This window comes from Nannospalax galili, unplaced genomic scaffold (genome assembly GCF_000622305.1).
Source record: "Nannospalax galili isolate Female #2095 unplaced genomic scaffold, S.galili_v1.0 scaffold1191, whole genome shotgun sequence".
NCBI lineage: Eukaryota > Metazoa > Chordata > Mammalia > Rodentia > Spalacidae > Nannospalax > Nannospalax galili.
The window spans coordinates 978,417-996,080 of NW_008330570.1; the positions used below are offsets into that span (position 1 = coordinate 978,417).

The 17,664-nt window shown below is 37.4% G+C and overlaps 1 protein-coding gene across 7 annotated transcripts in view; it reads right to left on the minus strand.

Moving 5' to 3' along the window:
• Ncoa1 (nuclear receptor coactivator 1) overlaps positions 1–17,664 on the minus strand; it is a 306,946-nt gene that overhangs the window by 85,447 nt on the left and 203,835 nt on the right. For all 7 annotated transcript variants that reach the window (XM_029553833.1, XM_029553836.1, XM_029553826.1 and 4 more), the window contains one exon: positions 15,425–15,522. In XM_029553833.1, coding sequence (XP_029409693.1) covers positions 15,425–15,522 — 98 coding nt within the window. The remainder of the gene's footprint in view (positions 1–15,424; positions 15,523–17,664) is intronic.

The window sequence follows — 17,664 nt, forward strand, 5'->3', positions numbered from 1 at the left end:
GGTTAAAAGATAAAATAAGTATATTTTTCTACTTAAAAAAGAGATTAGAAATAAATACATGTGTCAAGTTAAAAGGGAAGAATAGTACTAACAGACTGTACACTAAAGTTTCTAATAGGCCTGAATGAACAAGTATGTTAACCTTCTTCCTTAGAAACAATTTTATTTAAAGATTTAATTGTGTGTGTGTGTGTGTATGTGTGTTTGTGTGCACACACATGAGGGCAGGTGCCCACAGAGGCCAGAGGTGTCAGCTCCTTCTGGAGCTGTAGTTACAGAAGGTTGTGAACAGCCCAACATGGGTGTTGGGAAAGGAACTTGAATCCTCTGCAAACCTTTAGCCAAAGTAATTAAAGAAAATAGAACCCAAATAGACAAACTCAGAGATGAAAAGGGAAACATTATAACAAACCCAAGAAAATTCAGAAAATCATAAGCACATACTTTAAAATTTTGTATTCCACAACCTCATTCACCCTCTCAGCTCCCCCACCACATCTGTCCTCCTAGTGTGGGCACTGGCCCATTTCTTCTCTTGGCATCCCCAGACCTCTGGACTACCCTCTTGGCTCAGACTCCCCACTGCTTCCTGATCCTCTGCATCCAGACCAACTCAATTCCTCAGTCAAGTCCCCTGGAGCCCTCAAAGCCTGTCCCCTCCCCCACCTCGCCTGTGCACACCTGAGACCAGACTTCATCCCTAGATTCCTGAGACCAGCCTCCTTCCCTGACTACCTGAGAGTCCTGAATCCTACCTCTACCTAGCAATCCTCCCAAATGCACTGTGCCTGCTGACTAGTGGGATCCAGACCTTAGGAGAAAGCCTGAGAGCATCTGATCCTCATATGACTTGGGCTTGTAAGGACTCCTGAGCAGCAGGACTAATGTGATCTGGCCCCTCCAATATAAAATCAAAAGAGAGAACTTGAAGCCTAGACCAATCAGCTTTTCATGCCCAAAAAGTAAAACCACAAAGGTACATAAAGCTTACAAACAAAAGCAGACCTAAACTCAACAAAGGAAGGCTTGAGTCTGACATAAGAATCAGAAACTACAAAAGAAATCCACATGTCAAAGTCACAATGAAAAAATAACAACATGAAAAACCAAAATAATATATCCCCACCAAGTACCAACAGTCCTGTAGAGGAATACAATGAGAACCCCCTAGAGATAACACAGGACATGGAAATCCAAAGAACAATTATAAATATGATAAAAGAATTTAATGAATTTAAAGAACACACAAAGAAAGAAATAAAAGAACTGAAAGAAAATAGGGATAAACTTCTAAATGAATTCAGAAAATAGTTAGAAATATTGAAGAATACTCAGGCTGAAATGAAGAAGAACGTGAAACACTCAATAAGCCAATTACAAATGACAGGAGAAAGCCTCACCAATAGGATGAATGAAATGGAAAACAGAGTATCAAGACTGGAAGATAAAGTGGACGAATCAGACCACTCAAGCAAAGATTATGAAAAATTTAAGAAAACACAAGAATGGAATATGCAGGAATTGTGTGACACCATAAAAAGACCAAACTTATGAATCAAAGGTATACAGGAAGGAGAAGAATCTCAGGACAATGGTATGGACCAGATCTTCAACAGGATTGTAGAAGAAAATTACCCAAAGTTAAAGAAAGACATGCCCACACAAATACAAGAAGCACATAGAACACCAAATAGACTGGACCAGAAAATAAACTCTCCACAGCACATCATGCTAAAAACACTAAACATCCAGAACAAAAAGAGAATACCAAAAGCTACAAAAGAAAAACAAGTCACATATAAAGGAAAACCCCCGAGAATTACAGCTGACTTTTCAGTGAAAACTATGAAAGCCAGAAGAGCCCAGACCAAAGCATTCCCAGATCTAAATGACCACAGATGCCAACCCAGATTACTTTACCCAGCCAAAATTCCTATTATAGTTGAAGGGGAAAGAAAAATATTCCATGACATGAATAGGCTGAAAGAACTCATGTCCATAAAACCAGCCCTTCAGAGCTGAAGAAAGGAATGACTATATCCAAGGGGTAATAAAAAAAAAAAAACTTAATGAAGGTATGACTGTGGAAACGCAGTTAGACCAAAAACACGAACAGAAATCAAAACAACAGGAGTCAATACACATCTTTCATTAATAACTTTAAGTATCAGTGGACTGAACTCCCCAGTCAAAAGACACAGACTAGTTGAATGGATTAAGAACCAAAACCCATCTTTTTGTTGTCTGCAAGGAACCTATCTCACTTTCAAGGACAGACATTACCTTAAAGTGAAAGGATGGAAAAAAATATTACAAGCAAATGGTACTAAGAAAAAAGCAGGCATTGCAATTCTAATATCTGACAAAATAGACTTCAAACTAAAGCTAATCAGAAGAGATAAAGAGTGTTACTTCATTCTGATCAAAATAACAATTGACAATGAAGATATTACAAACATGAACATATATTAAACAAACTCTGGTGCACCCAACTTCATAAAAACAGTGCTACAGGATTTTAAGACCCAGATTAATCCCAACTCAATAATAGTAGGGGTCTTCAATATTCCATTGTCTCCATTAGATAGGTCAATAGGACAGAGAATTAACAGACAGACATCTGAATTAAACAATACCATACATCAAATGGACTGAACAGACATCTACCTCTACTGAATATTCCACCTAAGCACCAAAGAATATACTTTCCATTCAGCACCCCATGGAACTTTCTCCAAAACTGACCACATACTGGGTCATGAAATAAGCCTCAACAAATACAAAAAGACTGAAATAATTCCATGCATTTTATCAGACCACAATGCAATAAAGCTTAAAATCAACACTGGAGGAAACCCTAGTAACTACAGGAACATATGCAGATTAAACAACACACTCCTGACTGATGAATGGGTCAAAGGAGAAATTAAGAAAGAAATAAAAGTAATCCTGGAACTAAATGAAAGGGACAATACAACAACAACAACAAAAACCTCTGAAACACACTGAAAGCAGTCCTTAGAGAGAAGTTTATAGCTCTAAGTGCCTACATTCAAAAAATCAGAAAGAATACAAATAAAAGACTTAACATTGCAACTCAAGACACTTGAAAAGCAACAGCAAACAAAACCCAAACCCTGCAGACAAGAAGAAATAACAAAAATCAGGGCAGAAATCAATGAAATTGCAAAAACTAGAGGAGAAATTAGTGAATTAGAAAAAAAGAAAACAAAACAAAAAAATCAATGAATCCAAGGGCTGGATCTTTGAAAAGATAAACAAGACTGATAGACCGCTAGCCCAGTTAACCAAAAGAAGGAAAGGGATTTTGGAACTGAACTCCAAATCAACAAAATCAGAGATGAAGGGGGAAACATCACAAGAGACACCAAAAAGATCCAGAACATTACAAGGGAATACTTTAAAAACTTATACACTACTAAATTTGAAAAGCTCAGAGACGGATGGGTATCTAAAAGCACGGGAATCACCAAAACAAAACCAAGAAGAAATTGACAGCTTAAACAGACCCATAACATTACATAAGGAAATTGAAAGAGTAATACAAAACCTTCACCCTAAAACAAACAAACAAACCCAGAACAAGATGGATTAATAGTAGAATTCTACCAGACATTTAAAGAAGATCTATATCCAATATTACTTAATTTATTAAAAAAGATAAAAATGGAGGGAGAACTTCCAAATTCCTTCTATGAAACCAGCATCACTCTAATACCAAAGCCAGGTAAAGATATAATCAAGAAAACTACAGACGCATATCCATAATGAACATAGATGCAAAAATTCTCAACAAAATACTCTCAAACCGTATACAGACACACATCAAAAAGATCACCCATCATGATCAAGTCAGCTTTATTCCAGAGATGCAGGGATGGTTCAATATATGTAAGTCAATAAACATCATAAATCATAAAAATGGACTCAAAGACAAGAACCACAATGATCATCTCAATAGATACAGAGAAGGTCTTTGAAAAAATTAAACATACATTTATATTCAAAGTCCTAGAGGGAATTGGACAGGAAGACCTCAACATAATTAAAGCCATATACAACAAACCCACAGCCAACAGCAGTCTAAATGGAGAAAAACTGGAAGCATTCCCATTAAAATCAGAAACCAGACAAGGCTGTCCACTATCTCCACTCCTTTTTAACATAGGGCTTGAAACTCTTCCGAGAGCAATAAGACAAGAGCAGGAAATTAAAGGAGTAATAATTGGAAAAGAAGAGATCAAATTATCCCCTTTTGCAGATGATATGATATATCTAAGAGACACCAAAAATTCTAGATGACTACTAGAAATGATTAATACTTTCAATAAAGTGGCAGGCTACAAAATTAATCTACAAAAGCCTGTAGGCTTTCTATATACCAATAACAAGCAATTAGAGAAAGAGTATACGAAAACACTCCCTTTCACAACAGCCCCTCCAAAACTTAAAATATCTTGGAATAAACCTGACCAAAGACATTAAAAACCTCTACAATGAAAAATTTAAATCTTTAAAGAAAGGGATTGAGGAAGACATCAGAAGATGGAAGGACCTCCCATGCTCATGGATAGGAAGAATATTGTGAAAATGACCATCCTACCAAAAGCCATTTATAGATTCAATACAATACCAATAAAAATTCCCATGACATTCTTCACAGAATTGGAAAAAACCATCCTAAGATTCATATGGAAGCACAAAAGACCTTGAATAGCCAATGCAACACTGAACATTAGAGCAATGCTGTGGGGGGGGGGATTACTTACCAGACTTTATTTTGTCTTTTTATTTTTTTCCCCGGAGCTGAGGACCAAACCCAGGGCCTTGTGCTTGCTAGGCAACCACTCTACCATTGTGCTAAATCCCCAGCCCCTATACCAGATTTTAAACTATATTACAGAGCTACAGTCATAAAAACAACATGGTACTGGCACAAAAATAGACCCGCAGAGCAATGGAACAAAAATGAAGACCCAAATATGAGTACATGCAATTTCAGCCACTTGATATTTGACAAAGGGGACAAGAACATTCACTGGAGAAAAGACAGCATGTTCAGCAAATGGTGCTAGCAAAACTGAATCTCAACCTATAGAACAATGAAACTAAACCCCTATCTTTCACCTTGTACAAAAGTCAACTCCAAATGGAGCAAAGACCTCAATGTGAAGTCTGAAACTCTGAAACTGTTAGAAGAAAACAGTGGCAATAACCTACAGGACATAGGTGTAGGAAAGGATTTTCTAAATTGGACATCAATTGCTCAGGAAATAAGGTCAAGAATCAACAAATGGGACCTCATTAAACTAAAAAGCTTCTGTACATCAAAAGAAGCAACTAAGGAAGTGAAGAGAAAACCCACAGAATGGGAGAAAATCTTCACTAGCAACACATCTGACAGAGGTTTAACATCCAGAATATATAACAAACTCAAAAAACAAAGTATCAAGAAAGGAAGTAACCCAATAAAAAATGGGCTAAGGAGCTGAACAAAGAATTCTCAAAAGCAGAAATAAAGACGGCTAAGAAGCAACTAAAAAGGTGTTCAACATCATTAGTAATTAGGGAAATGCAAATTAAAACCACTTTAAGATTTCATCTTACCCCAGTCAGACTGGCTAACATCCAGAGAACAAATGATACCAAATGTTGGAGAGGATGTGGGGAAAGGGGAACACTCATCCACTGCTGGTGGGATTGCAAACTTGTTTAACCCCTATGGAAAGCAGTGTGGAGAGCGCTTAAAAAACTAAAAATGAATGTACTGTATCACCCAGTTATACCACTCCTTGGCATATACCCAAACAACTCATCCTATTGCAGAGACACTTGTACATCCATGCTTGTTGCTGTTCTTTTCACAATAGCTAAGAGATGGAAGCAACCTAAGTGTGTCTCAACTGACGAGTGTATAATGAAAATGTGGTTCATTTATACAATGGTGTTCTACTCATCAGTAAAGAAAGATGAAATCTACAGGTAAATTGATAGAACTCGAAACTTTTATACTAAGTGAAGCAACACAGACTCAGAAAAACAAACAACATATGTTCTCCCTCATATGTGGATTCTAGCACCAAATCCTTATAAGTGTGTATGTATACATACATAACTACAGGATAATGAAAAGGAACCAGGGAGGTAAAGGAAAAGAAAGTGCCTGAGAGAGAACAGTGGGAAACAAGTGTTACTAAGGGAGATATGGATAAAAATGGAGTTATTTAAAGAGGAGGGGGGAGGGAGGGTTATACAAGGAATCTTGGGGATAAAGGGAAAGAAGGAGCTCAAGAGAGGTGGGACCATAGGAGAAGGGTATTATCAAGGGAGAATTGGGGAAAATGGGGGCACTTTAAATGGGGAAACCATGGTGGAGGGGTTATACAGTGAGAGAGATAAATAATGTCTAGCTTGTTTTTTTTTATGCCTACATAGTTTTTAAAAAACAAGAGGGAACCATATTAGTCCAACAACCTCTGACAAATTATATATACATTATCTCTACATGAGTCCACGTGTATAGCTAAAGGCTACATAACAAGAAACAGTGCCAGTCAGGAGATACCATCCTTTGAGTTGTGGGCCAGGGTGGTCCAAGAGACTCTCAAAATTACTCAGGCAAAGGCTGGTATGGTGGCACATAACTGTAGTCCCAGCACTTGGGAAGCAGAGGCAGGTGGATCTCTGTGAGTTCAAGGCCAGCCTGGTCTACATAGTGATTTCCAGGCCAGCTGGGACTACAGGGAGACCCTGTTTCAAAAAGACCAAAAAAAAAAAATACTCAGACTATTGCCACAGCCCTTGATGGCCTTCCAGAACTCGAAGGTAAGACACTACTGCTGAAGAAGAACGTATTTCAAACAAAGGATTTGGAGAAATAGAGCTGCAACTGACCTGGAAGCCACTTCCCCTGAAGGCAAATGCTCATAACTTTGGAGAACATCAACAGATGATCCAGCACCAGCTTCAAGACCAAATAACCACATCAACTGCCAGCACAGCATACTCCATTGGTGCAGTAGTGGCACTCTTATTTTGGGGGCAATCAACAGCTACCTAAATGCCCACTCAAAGGGAGGAAACTCAAGTGTACTACTGTAACATAACCTAATACACATGGCTGGAGTGGTCATAGATCATAGAGAAAAAACCCCAAAACTCACATCGCTAGACTAATGTGATTTCTTACTATGTGTAAAATAGGTATCCTTGTATTTACAGAAGAATATCCCAGTAAGTCACCATTCATCAAAGAAGCTCATTTTGTAGCAGTCAGAGACTAATACCAAGTACCACAACAGGTCACACATGGACATTGTCTATGAATTGCCCAGGCCTTAGGGACACATCTGCAAGGCAACCTCTATGCCTAAGGCTCATGGAACATAGAACAAGGATAAAGAAGAGGACACTAAGGAATCAGTTCTCAATAATGAAGCTCCTCATGCAGTGGAGGGCTAGGAACACATACGGTCACAAACAGCCAAAGTGTAGAGATCATGAGTCTGCTAAATAATGGTCCTTGGACAGGACCCCTTTATTAAACTTCATCCATTCAAGGCTCAGGGACTATCACTGAAGAGGGCACAGAAAGATTATAAGAGCCAGGGAGGATGTGCATGAGGATTTCCATATGGAAACAGAGTCCTACAAACTCCTGGGAACCTGCTCATATGATTCCATGGCATAGGTGTCAGCATACACAAGTCCCATGCAAACTCAGGCAAACAGTAATCCAGCATAGAACTGGGAAAATAAAGGGCAGGCCCCAATCTTATCTGAAGGAATGTCGGCAACTGATTGCTGCTAGATGAAGAAGAGCTGATCTTCCTAAAACAAGGGACTCTAGATAGGTTGACTAGAATCAGCGGATGGACTTGCTGTGGGGAATGGCTGGGGGCACTGACAACACAATGAGCAGTAACAGGGATGACAGTATATGGGCCCCAGTTGTGTGGGCAGGGCTATCGGTGGGTGCCATTTGGGATGGGGGTATTAAGATGATTAAGATTGTTTGGGATGTTCTCTATTAAATACACAAAAAACAATAAAAAGGTAAAAATAAATAAAATTTAAAATGTAAAATAAGTCCTAATAAATTAAAAAATGTTTATATTCTGCTAAACTAGAAAATGTAAAAGAAATGAGTAACTTTCTAGATATGTATAGCCTACCAAAATTAAATCAAAATGACATAAATAATCTAAACAAACCCATAACAATGAATGAGATAGATAGGAAAATTAAAAATCTCCCAACTAGAAAGAGCCCAGGACCAGATGGATACAGTGCAGAATTCTACCAAACCATCAAAGAAGAACTAATACCAATATTTCTGAAATTATTTCAAAAAATGGAAAATGAAGGAACATCCATAAATTCATTGTATGAAGCCAGTATTACTCTAATAGTAAAACCAGGCAAATACTCAACAAAAAATTATAGACCAATATATCTGATGAACATAGATAAAAAATTCTCAATAAAATCTCGCAAACAGAATGCAAAAAGAAAGATTACTGACCATGAATGCAAACTTGTACAAACATTATGGAAAGCAGGGTAGAGAACTCTGAAAAAACTAAAAATGAATCTGCCATATGATCCAGTTACACCACTCCTTGACATATACCCAAAGGACTCATCCTACTGTAGAGATACTTGCACATCCATGTTTGTTGCTGCTCTTTTTACAATAGCTAAGAAATGGAAACAACCTAAATGTCCCTCAACTGATGAATGGATAATGAAAATGTGGTACATTTACACAATGGAGTTATTCAGAGTAGTAAGGAAAGATGAATTTATGAAATTTGCAGGTAAATGGATAAACTAGAAACAATTACACTATGTGAAGTAACACAGACTCAGAAAAGCAAGGGATGTATGTTCTCCCTCATTTGTGGAAAACCTTACCTCTGTCATATCTCTAGACAAATGTTATTTTTTAACTGTATGTTAAATATGGATCCTTATATTTACAGACAAGTATACCATTCACCACTCATCAAGGAAGCTTCTTTTTGCAACAGATGGAGGCTACTACAGAGTTCACAACTGGTCACACACAGACAGTAAGTACCTGAGAGATGTCCAGCCCTTAGTGACACATCTACAATGTTACCTCCACACATAAGACTTATTGAGCATAATGGATCAGGTAGTAAGAGACTACTAATGCATCTCTCAACTTTCAGAAACATAATATGATGTACACAGAAGGCCACAACTGGCCAAAATGTAGAGAATAAGAGACTGCAGAGTGTGTGTACCTGAATAGGACTCCTATATTAAATCTCAGCCACCCATGGCTCAGGGACCATTGTGGAAGCAGGGGCGGAAAGACTGTAAGAGCTAGGGTTGGTGTGTGATCATGAGGAACCTGAGTCTTCCAGACCCCTGGGAAGTTGCTCATATTAACTTAAAGCAATGGTGAGAGGATGCACAAGACCCATGCAAACTCAATCAGACAAAAACCCAGCATAGAATTGAGGGAATGGGTAGCAAGCCCCAATCTTAGACAAGGAACTATTGGCAGCTGATCACTGCTGGTTGAGGGAGAATAGATCTTCTTTACGGGAGTGATCCAAAATAGGCGGGCTAGACTTCAGTGAACGAACCTGCACAAATGGTATACAAACTTGACTCAATAGTCCTTAACATATATGATAGAATGCATGAAATCCAGTGGAGGGGTATGGATGGGAGAGAAAGTTTAAATATGATTAAGACGTATGAAATGCACAAAAATTCAATAAAAATATACATTGAGGAAAAATATTTTATTTGAAACTACTGTAGAACAGACATAAGGACATGTATATGCATCACAGAATATATGAGAAGGTCAGAAAGATCTGTTCTAAAGACAGATCCTTGCCACTCATATGAACACAACAGTAAACGCTGGGTTTCTTATTCACCTTCAACTACAATCATCTTCTCCTTTTCACACAATACTGATATTTTCAGGCAATTATTTCTTCTTCATCAAAGTTTGGATTATTTTTTAAAATTAAAAATTAGTTAATTTTTATTTTATGCATATGAGTGTTTTTCCTGCATCTATGTAAGTGTACCTGTATGTGCAATGTCCATGGAGGCCAGAAGGCAGTGTCCAATAACCCAGAACTGGAGTTATGGATGGTTATTAGTCAATATGTGGTGTTAGGAATTGAACTCAGGTCCTCTGCAAGAGCAGCCAGTGTTCTTCACTGATGAGCCATCTCTCTAGTCCCTGAAGTTCTGATTCTTAATCACATTGTTGGGAGAATAGCTCTCAAAATATGAATGTTTAGAGTGAATTGGATGATGTGCATTCATTGTAGCAGCAGAGAACTATTAGATGTTTTTTTCCATGAGATCAGCTAGATGTGGTTACATTGTTTCCAACTACTCCAATAAAGTTACATTTGTGCAATAGTTAGAATTAGTATCTGTTTGAAATCAAGTACCTTGATATCACACACATACACATGTAAATACACATATGTGAATATATTACACAGACATAGATACAGACATGGATAAAAATTCCCAGAAAATGTGCACACAAAAAGTTAAAGTCAAAATCCTTGGGATAGTAACATTTAAGAGGAAATTGAAGGAAGAAAAATCTGAAAAAATAGCCAAACAGTTATATAAAAAAGAAGTACTGTTCTAGATGCAAAAGGACCTTTAAGGAAGGAAAAACGGTCCAACAAGTGTCAAAAGCCGTACAGAAATGTAGAGAATTATGTTGAGATGAAGAGTTTGGATGTATATGTAAAATATATGGGACTCCTTGTTGAGTAATAGTTTTTCTTAGGGGCAATGCAAAAAAGGGGGGGTTAGAGTCAAATAATACAGAACCTTGAACATAAAAAGGCAGTAAAATTTTGATAGAACAAAGAATAAATAAATAATTTAAAAACATAACCCTATTAATAAGTTATCTGTATCATTTAACTTTGTTTTGTTTTATTTTTGAGATAGGGTCTTACTTTGTAGCTCTGCCTGACTTTGAACTCACTATGTAGACCAGGCTGGCCTCTAACTCATGGAGATCCACCTGCTTCTGCCTCCAGAATCCTCATCTAATTTTATTAATTCCATGAGGAAGCCATCCTGTGACTAAAAAAGAGTAGGTATTCTCAGCTATCTTAGAATAGAGACTCTATGGAACTGTAAATCAGTGGGGATAAGGTTGAGGAACAAAGAAGAAAAAATGGAAGAGACATTAGTTAGGTTGGCAATAAAGGCAATTCTGAAGTGTCCAATAGAGGTCAGATGACACTGGACCGTATTGATCTCCACGTTGCTTTTGAGACATGGTCTCTGAATATGATATCTGCTGTTTCAGCTAGGTTGCCTGGCCAATGAGCTCATAGGATCCAACTGTCTCTACTCCCAAAAACTGGAATTAGAGATGCAGTATATATGCCTGGATTTTATGTAGGTGCTGGGAATTCAAACTCAGGTCTTTTTACTTGCACAGATGCATAGCAAGCACTCTTACCCACTGAGTCATCTTCCCAGCCTAGTAATTCTATTTTAAAGTCTCTATTTCGTATATCTACAGCTCATAAAAATATCATGAACTTCTTCGAGGTAAAAAAAAAATTTAAGTAAATTTTTGTTCTGTTTCCAATTCTTCTGATTTGATAGGACTTTGTCTGTTTGCTTTTTGAGACAAGTTCTCATGTAACTCAGTATGGCCTTATAGTCACTATTAGCTGGCTCTACTCGCTTCATCTTCCTGCCTTGGCCTCCAAAGTCCTTGGATTACATGCATGAATGAGCCACCATGCTTGGCCTTTTCTTTAATTTTTAAATAGATTTTATTTTTAATAATGTGTATATGTATGCATCTGTGTGTTGATATGTGCATGTGAGTGCAGGTATCCGTAGAGGCCAGAGGCATCAGATCTCTAAGGAGCTGGAGTTATAGGCAGTTGTGAGCCATCCAACATGGTTGCTGGGAATTGAACTCAGTTCCTCTGAAGAAAAACAAATGCTCTTAACTGCTGAGCCATCTCTCCAGCCCCATACTTGGCTTTTTAATGTGACTTTTTATGTTTCAAACTGTTAATCTAATGGCAATTAACTCATGTGCAATCTAATACTATTTATTTTGATTCATAGTGGTTTTCTGGGTAATATCTGCATTAGTTGAAAAAAATCCTTACTTTTCTTCCTACAGAAATTTTTTAAAATTTATTTTTTGAGAATTCTATATATGAGTACTGTATTTACATCATTTCCACCCCTTCCTTCCCATCCCCAACTTTTCCCATGTCTGCCTGACCACTACTCTCTCAATTTCATGACCTTTAAAAAATTATTATTAAATTTCTAATTTTATGTGTATGAGTATAATACCTGCATGAATGTAAGTGAACCCATGTCATGAAATGCCTGCAGAGGGCAGAAGAGGGTGTCAAATCCCTTGGAACTGAGGTTACGGAGAGTTGCTAGCTGCTATGTGGGTGCTGGGAACTGAGCCTGGGTCCTCTTCAAGAGCAACCAGTGCTGAGTCATCTCTCTAGCCTTATGACCTTTTCTTTAATTATTATGGTTACATACATACACACATACACAACCTACTAAGTCCATTTAGTGGTGCTCATATGTACAAGGGCTGAGAACTTGGGTTTGGATAACCTATCAGGGAGCTCCTCCCTGGAGAAAACTGATTCTCCCTCCCTCAGCAGCCACTGATTAATGTTGTCACTGTCTATTCACTTGAAAGTGTCTGAATTTCTATTACAGAAACAACCAATGCTAATATGAATTAAAATAGCAGTAGCAGCATTATCTGTTTCCATTTGTGCTGTATACAGTTTGTGTATGCTACACTTGCTCCCCTTGTTGATCTGTGTTTTTTTCTGAGTACTATATAGAAAGATTAGGATCCAAATGATAACTAGTTTCCACAGGAATCCCAGAAATCTCAAGGATCTGTAAATCTAGTACTTCTTCAGTGTTTCAAATGACACTGTGTGCAGACAGCATATGTAATAAACATTTAATAAACTGAAAGAGGAAAAATTCTAGTGTCAGTTTTAGGACTTGGCCTAAGAAACTTTTGGCAATTGATGGCTGCTGGGAGGGGGAAAGACAGTGTCTTACAGGGATGGGACTCTTGGTGGGTCCAGTGGATGGATCCACACTGAAGGACATTTAGGGACTGTATTTATAGACTGTACTATGTATATGAGAGTACATTAAATTGGGTGGAGGGCAGTTGGGGGAGGTGTGGATAGGGGAGGGGATCTAAATACCTTTGAACTTTATTGGATGAAGCTTGCAAAAATTCAAAAAAAATTCTAAACACAGCAAAGTTGAATGAATTTTGTAGCAAACATCCATACATCTGCCACCTAGATTCCATCATTAGCATTTTTACTATATTTTTCATAACACTGTTTACCCAGATGAAGTCATGTGTTATGCAATCAACTACAGATTGAAAAGAACATCGTAAAAAGAAATCAGTCTCCATCAAATGTGGTGTCTTCTGCCACTCCAGTTCCTGGTTGTGCACTCACAGAATAGTTTCTAACCCAGTTTCAACGGCCAATGTCTTTTATATTTTACAACTGTACAAGACTTTTTGTTTGTTCCTGTGGGAGACAGGCTTGAGCCTAGGGTGAAAGTCTTATTGACAGCCATACAGCAGGCCCGAGGCAATGGCCGACCGCTGGAGCCACAAGAAACGCCTTGTGACATTTGCTCCTATTGGCAGATCATGAGACTGATGCCCAGAGCTTGCCACTCACTAACCACCCTTGGAATCCAAAATTGCAACACTTAGATATTGCAACAGTCAGGGTCTTGAGGTTTCCAGGAATCCAGGCTCTGTAATCTGAAACCTAGTATGCTAATGAGGCATCCTCTACGCTATTCTGTGATAGGACGTTAAGTCTGTTTTGCTAATAGGATGCTAAACCTGTTATGCTAATAAGGTATCCTACTTGCTGTGCTGTGATTGGACCACTACCCCTATATAAGCTTGTGCCTTCCTGCAATAAACCAGATCTGTGTCACTGAACCTGGTTTCCTGTGTCTGAATGCAGCTCCACTGACAGTCTCCTCACCAACCCTGGGGTCCGGGACTGGGCAGAAGCAGCGACAACAGAAGGCGACACCAGGCGAGCAGAAGAGCAGCCTCAGCCCAGGGCAGGCAGAAGAGGGGCCTCAGCCCAGGGTGAGCAGAGGAGCAGCCTTGACGCCCGTGAGAACAAAGGAACAGCGCCTGTGAGAACAGAGGAGTGGCTGCCGCTGGCGGTGACCGCATGTTCCCTCTTACCAATAAAAACTGTTAAGACCAACAGTTCAAAATATTTGTACAATATGGATGGGAAAAAAGAATTTAGATTTTTGAGGAACAGATGTTACTAGGAAAGCAGTCCGTTAAAAGCCCAGGAGTGAAGTATGGGAAGTACAGGCAAGAAGAACCCATCTGTGGGTCACTGTCACAGGATGGAAATGAAACAATCTGAATATAGTATTATTTCTGGGGCTGGAAAAGCAAGAACTGAATTTTGAGAATTTTCTTATATTAGTTATATTAGTATATAGAATTTTCTTATATTAGTAAAGGGAAGCACAGATAATATAAAACATGGAAGTCTGGTAATAGAATAAAACATATGAGAGAATTAGAAAATAAAGAAACCAATACAAGTTAAGAAGACCCTGCTGAAAGAACGACCTCGAGAAAAGAGAAGAAAAAAATTAGCTTATATATATCCTGGTAAATGAATATAAAATTTAGATTAGAGATAGAAAATCATATGTTGTGGGGGAGGAGTATGTACATGCTTTTAAACATTCATGTATAAAAGTAATGAATTTGCTTGGAAACAAAGCATCTATATTTAAATCACATGTAGTGAAAATTAGAAAAGGCAGAGTTGAAAATGATACAGTAGTTATAAAATAATTTAAGTTTAGAGGTTCTTCATAAAGTTAGACAGTAATTCTCATTTAGAATATTTATACATACATACTCAATTTAAAATTTTTTATTCAGAAAACTTTCTGAGATACCTAGTCCAATAATGCGAGGTATCTTTCACAAAAGTGAATTCTATAGTATACATAGATTGTAACAGCTAGATAAATCAGTTTTCTTTTCCAACATAATTCTAGTCACTCCAGAAACACAAGGCAAAGTCACTGTATAGATTTTAGTTTTCATCTGACAACTTGGAACGCCTATATGAAAACTTCTATGCCCATTACTCATATTTAAGTTTGAAATAACAACCATGAAGTAGTCTTTATAATAAAATATATTTAAGATTTTAAAAAACTACTGTGTTTTTATAATTTATTAGTTAGTTAAAGACATCAAATAAGATAAAGAACAAGCTAGATCGGAATGAGCAAAGATTTTAATTTCAGTGAAGTTACTTACCTCCAAAAGAAGAGGGCCTAAGGATTCCTTTTCTATCACTCCTTGACTACTTGATGAGATGTCTGATTTCTGTACATCATCATCAGTTGTTGATTTCTCTGCAATAATGAAACTAAAATTATACATCCAAAAAGAGTTTATTTTCATAAAGGGAAGCTTATGAAGACATAGATTTATATCACTGATATGAGAAAAATTTTTATTTTTTAAGCCAGTTCTAAAAAATAAAAAATTATGCTCATGTATATTAAATTACTGTATGTGAAATGCAAAACATTTACTATTTTAGGGAAAACCTCAGATAGGAATAGCTATATGTCAGCTGCTGGCCTAAGGAATGTGGACAGAAGTGATGAACAAGTTCTGGTTCTTGTCTCTAAGTGGAAGGAGGCTGACTTTCTGTGTTTCTCTATCCTAAACTTGCTAGCTGAGACATGGACAGGCAAGGCATGTTTATTACACATTGAAGTGGAAATAGTCTAGGAATAGCATAGCAAACAACACAGAGGGAGTCTGAATCTTTGATACCTTCCTAGACTACCATGTTAAACTCACTGCATTTTGGGTTTCTTGCTAGAGTAGACTAGATGATGCCTGTCAAAACATCCTTATTTGGAGCTGAAGGGATGAATCAGTGGTTAGGAGCACTGGCTGCTTGTGTAGAAAATCTAGGCTCTGTTCCCAGCATGCACAAGGTGACTAACAACTGACCGTAGCTCTAGTTTCAGGGGATCTGATGTCTTCTACATATATGCAGGCAAAACTCATACACATAAGATAAATAAATAAATATACATACATACATACATACATAACATGCTTATTTGCTGTACTCTGCCCATGTTTTTGTTCTTGGTAGACAAAAATCTGTGCTATGATACCATGAAAGGTAATAATTTAACTTACTTATAGAATCTGCTATATATATACATCCACTTCTCTATTCCTCTTAGTATAATGTATTTTAAATAATTTTACAGCAATCAACATCTACTATCTACATTATTATGGCTATATTCATACTTTATAAGTGAGCCCAGATGTGTACTATTTTATTTTGTGTATTTATATATTTTCATATGTTGTATTTTGTGTATAGTTTCAAGTTTTCAAATTTTCTGCATAGTTTAATTCATCCCTAAATACTCCTGAGTTTAACATTTTCTCTTCCTAGGCATATATTTAAGCCTAGCACTCAAGAGGTAGTGACAGGTGGATCTCTGAAAGCCTGAGGCCAACAAAGTGAGATCCTGTTTCAAAATAACAGCAGTAGCAACCCCAACCCCCAACCCAACCAACAAAGCAAAGAAATTGGAAAAAAAAAACATGAAAATTTCTCAGTTTGGCCAGTTATCAGATACTAGTATGTGCTCATTCTCCAAAAGCATTTCTTCTAGAGTCCTCTTGCAACTAGCTTTGTTAGGTGTCTATACAATGGGGCTAGACCTCTTCATTCTTCTGTGCTCAGATTCTAGTCTCCCTAAGCCTTTGTATCTCAGTTTACTACTGAGGCTTCAATAGCAATTTCTGAAAAGGGTATAATAGGAGTTAACATTTTTGAGTTTCATCCTGGTAAATACAGAATTATAGGTCTTCTTTACAATATTATTTAGAAACCCATTCTAAAAGCAATCTACTGTTTTTGGGACCTATCTTTCTCCTTTCTGTTTTTCACTTTGGTATTTTAAGATATCACTAAATTGTGCACCAGTGGGAGCATTTTGCATTAACTGTATGAGGCACTACATGAATGTGTGCTTCCTTCTCCCTTCTTCCTGGCCCTCTCTCTGCTTCCTTCTTTTTTCTCTTTCTGGTTGAGACAGGGTCTCTCTACATAGTCCAGGCTGTCCTAGACCCATGATCTCCTGTCTCAGCATCCCAGCTGCTGGGATTATATGTGTGCCCCACCACATCCAGGTAGAGGAGTGTTTTCCATCTAGAATCATATCTTTACAGGAAAGTTTTTTTATTCTGTTGTTTAAATTTTACTTTTCAAAAAAATTATTTATTTAATAACCATATAATTAGAAGGAGCATTTCACTACAACAGCATTGACATATTCAATAACAATTTCCAGAGCTAAGATGCATCTCTTTCAAAATTGGATGTAAATTTTTAGGTTTACAGTTGAATTAATACAGTTATACAATATTGTAGTCCGTATAACCCCTATAAGACATAAAATTAAGTGGTTTTAAACCTTAAAAAAGATCTCCAACCTACTACTGCCAAGGCAAAC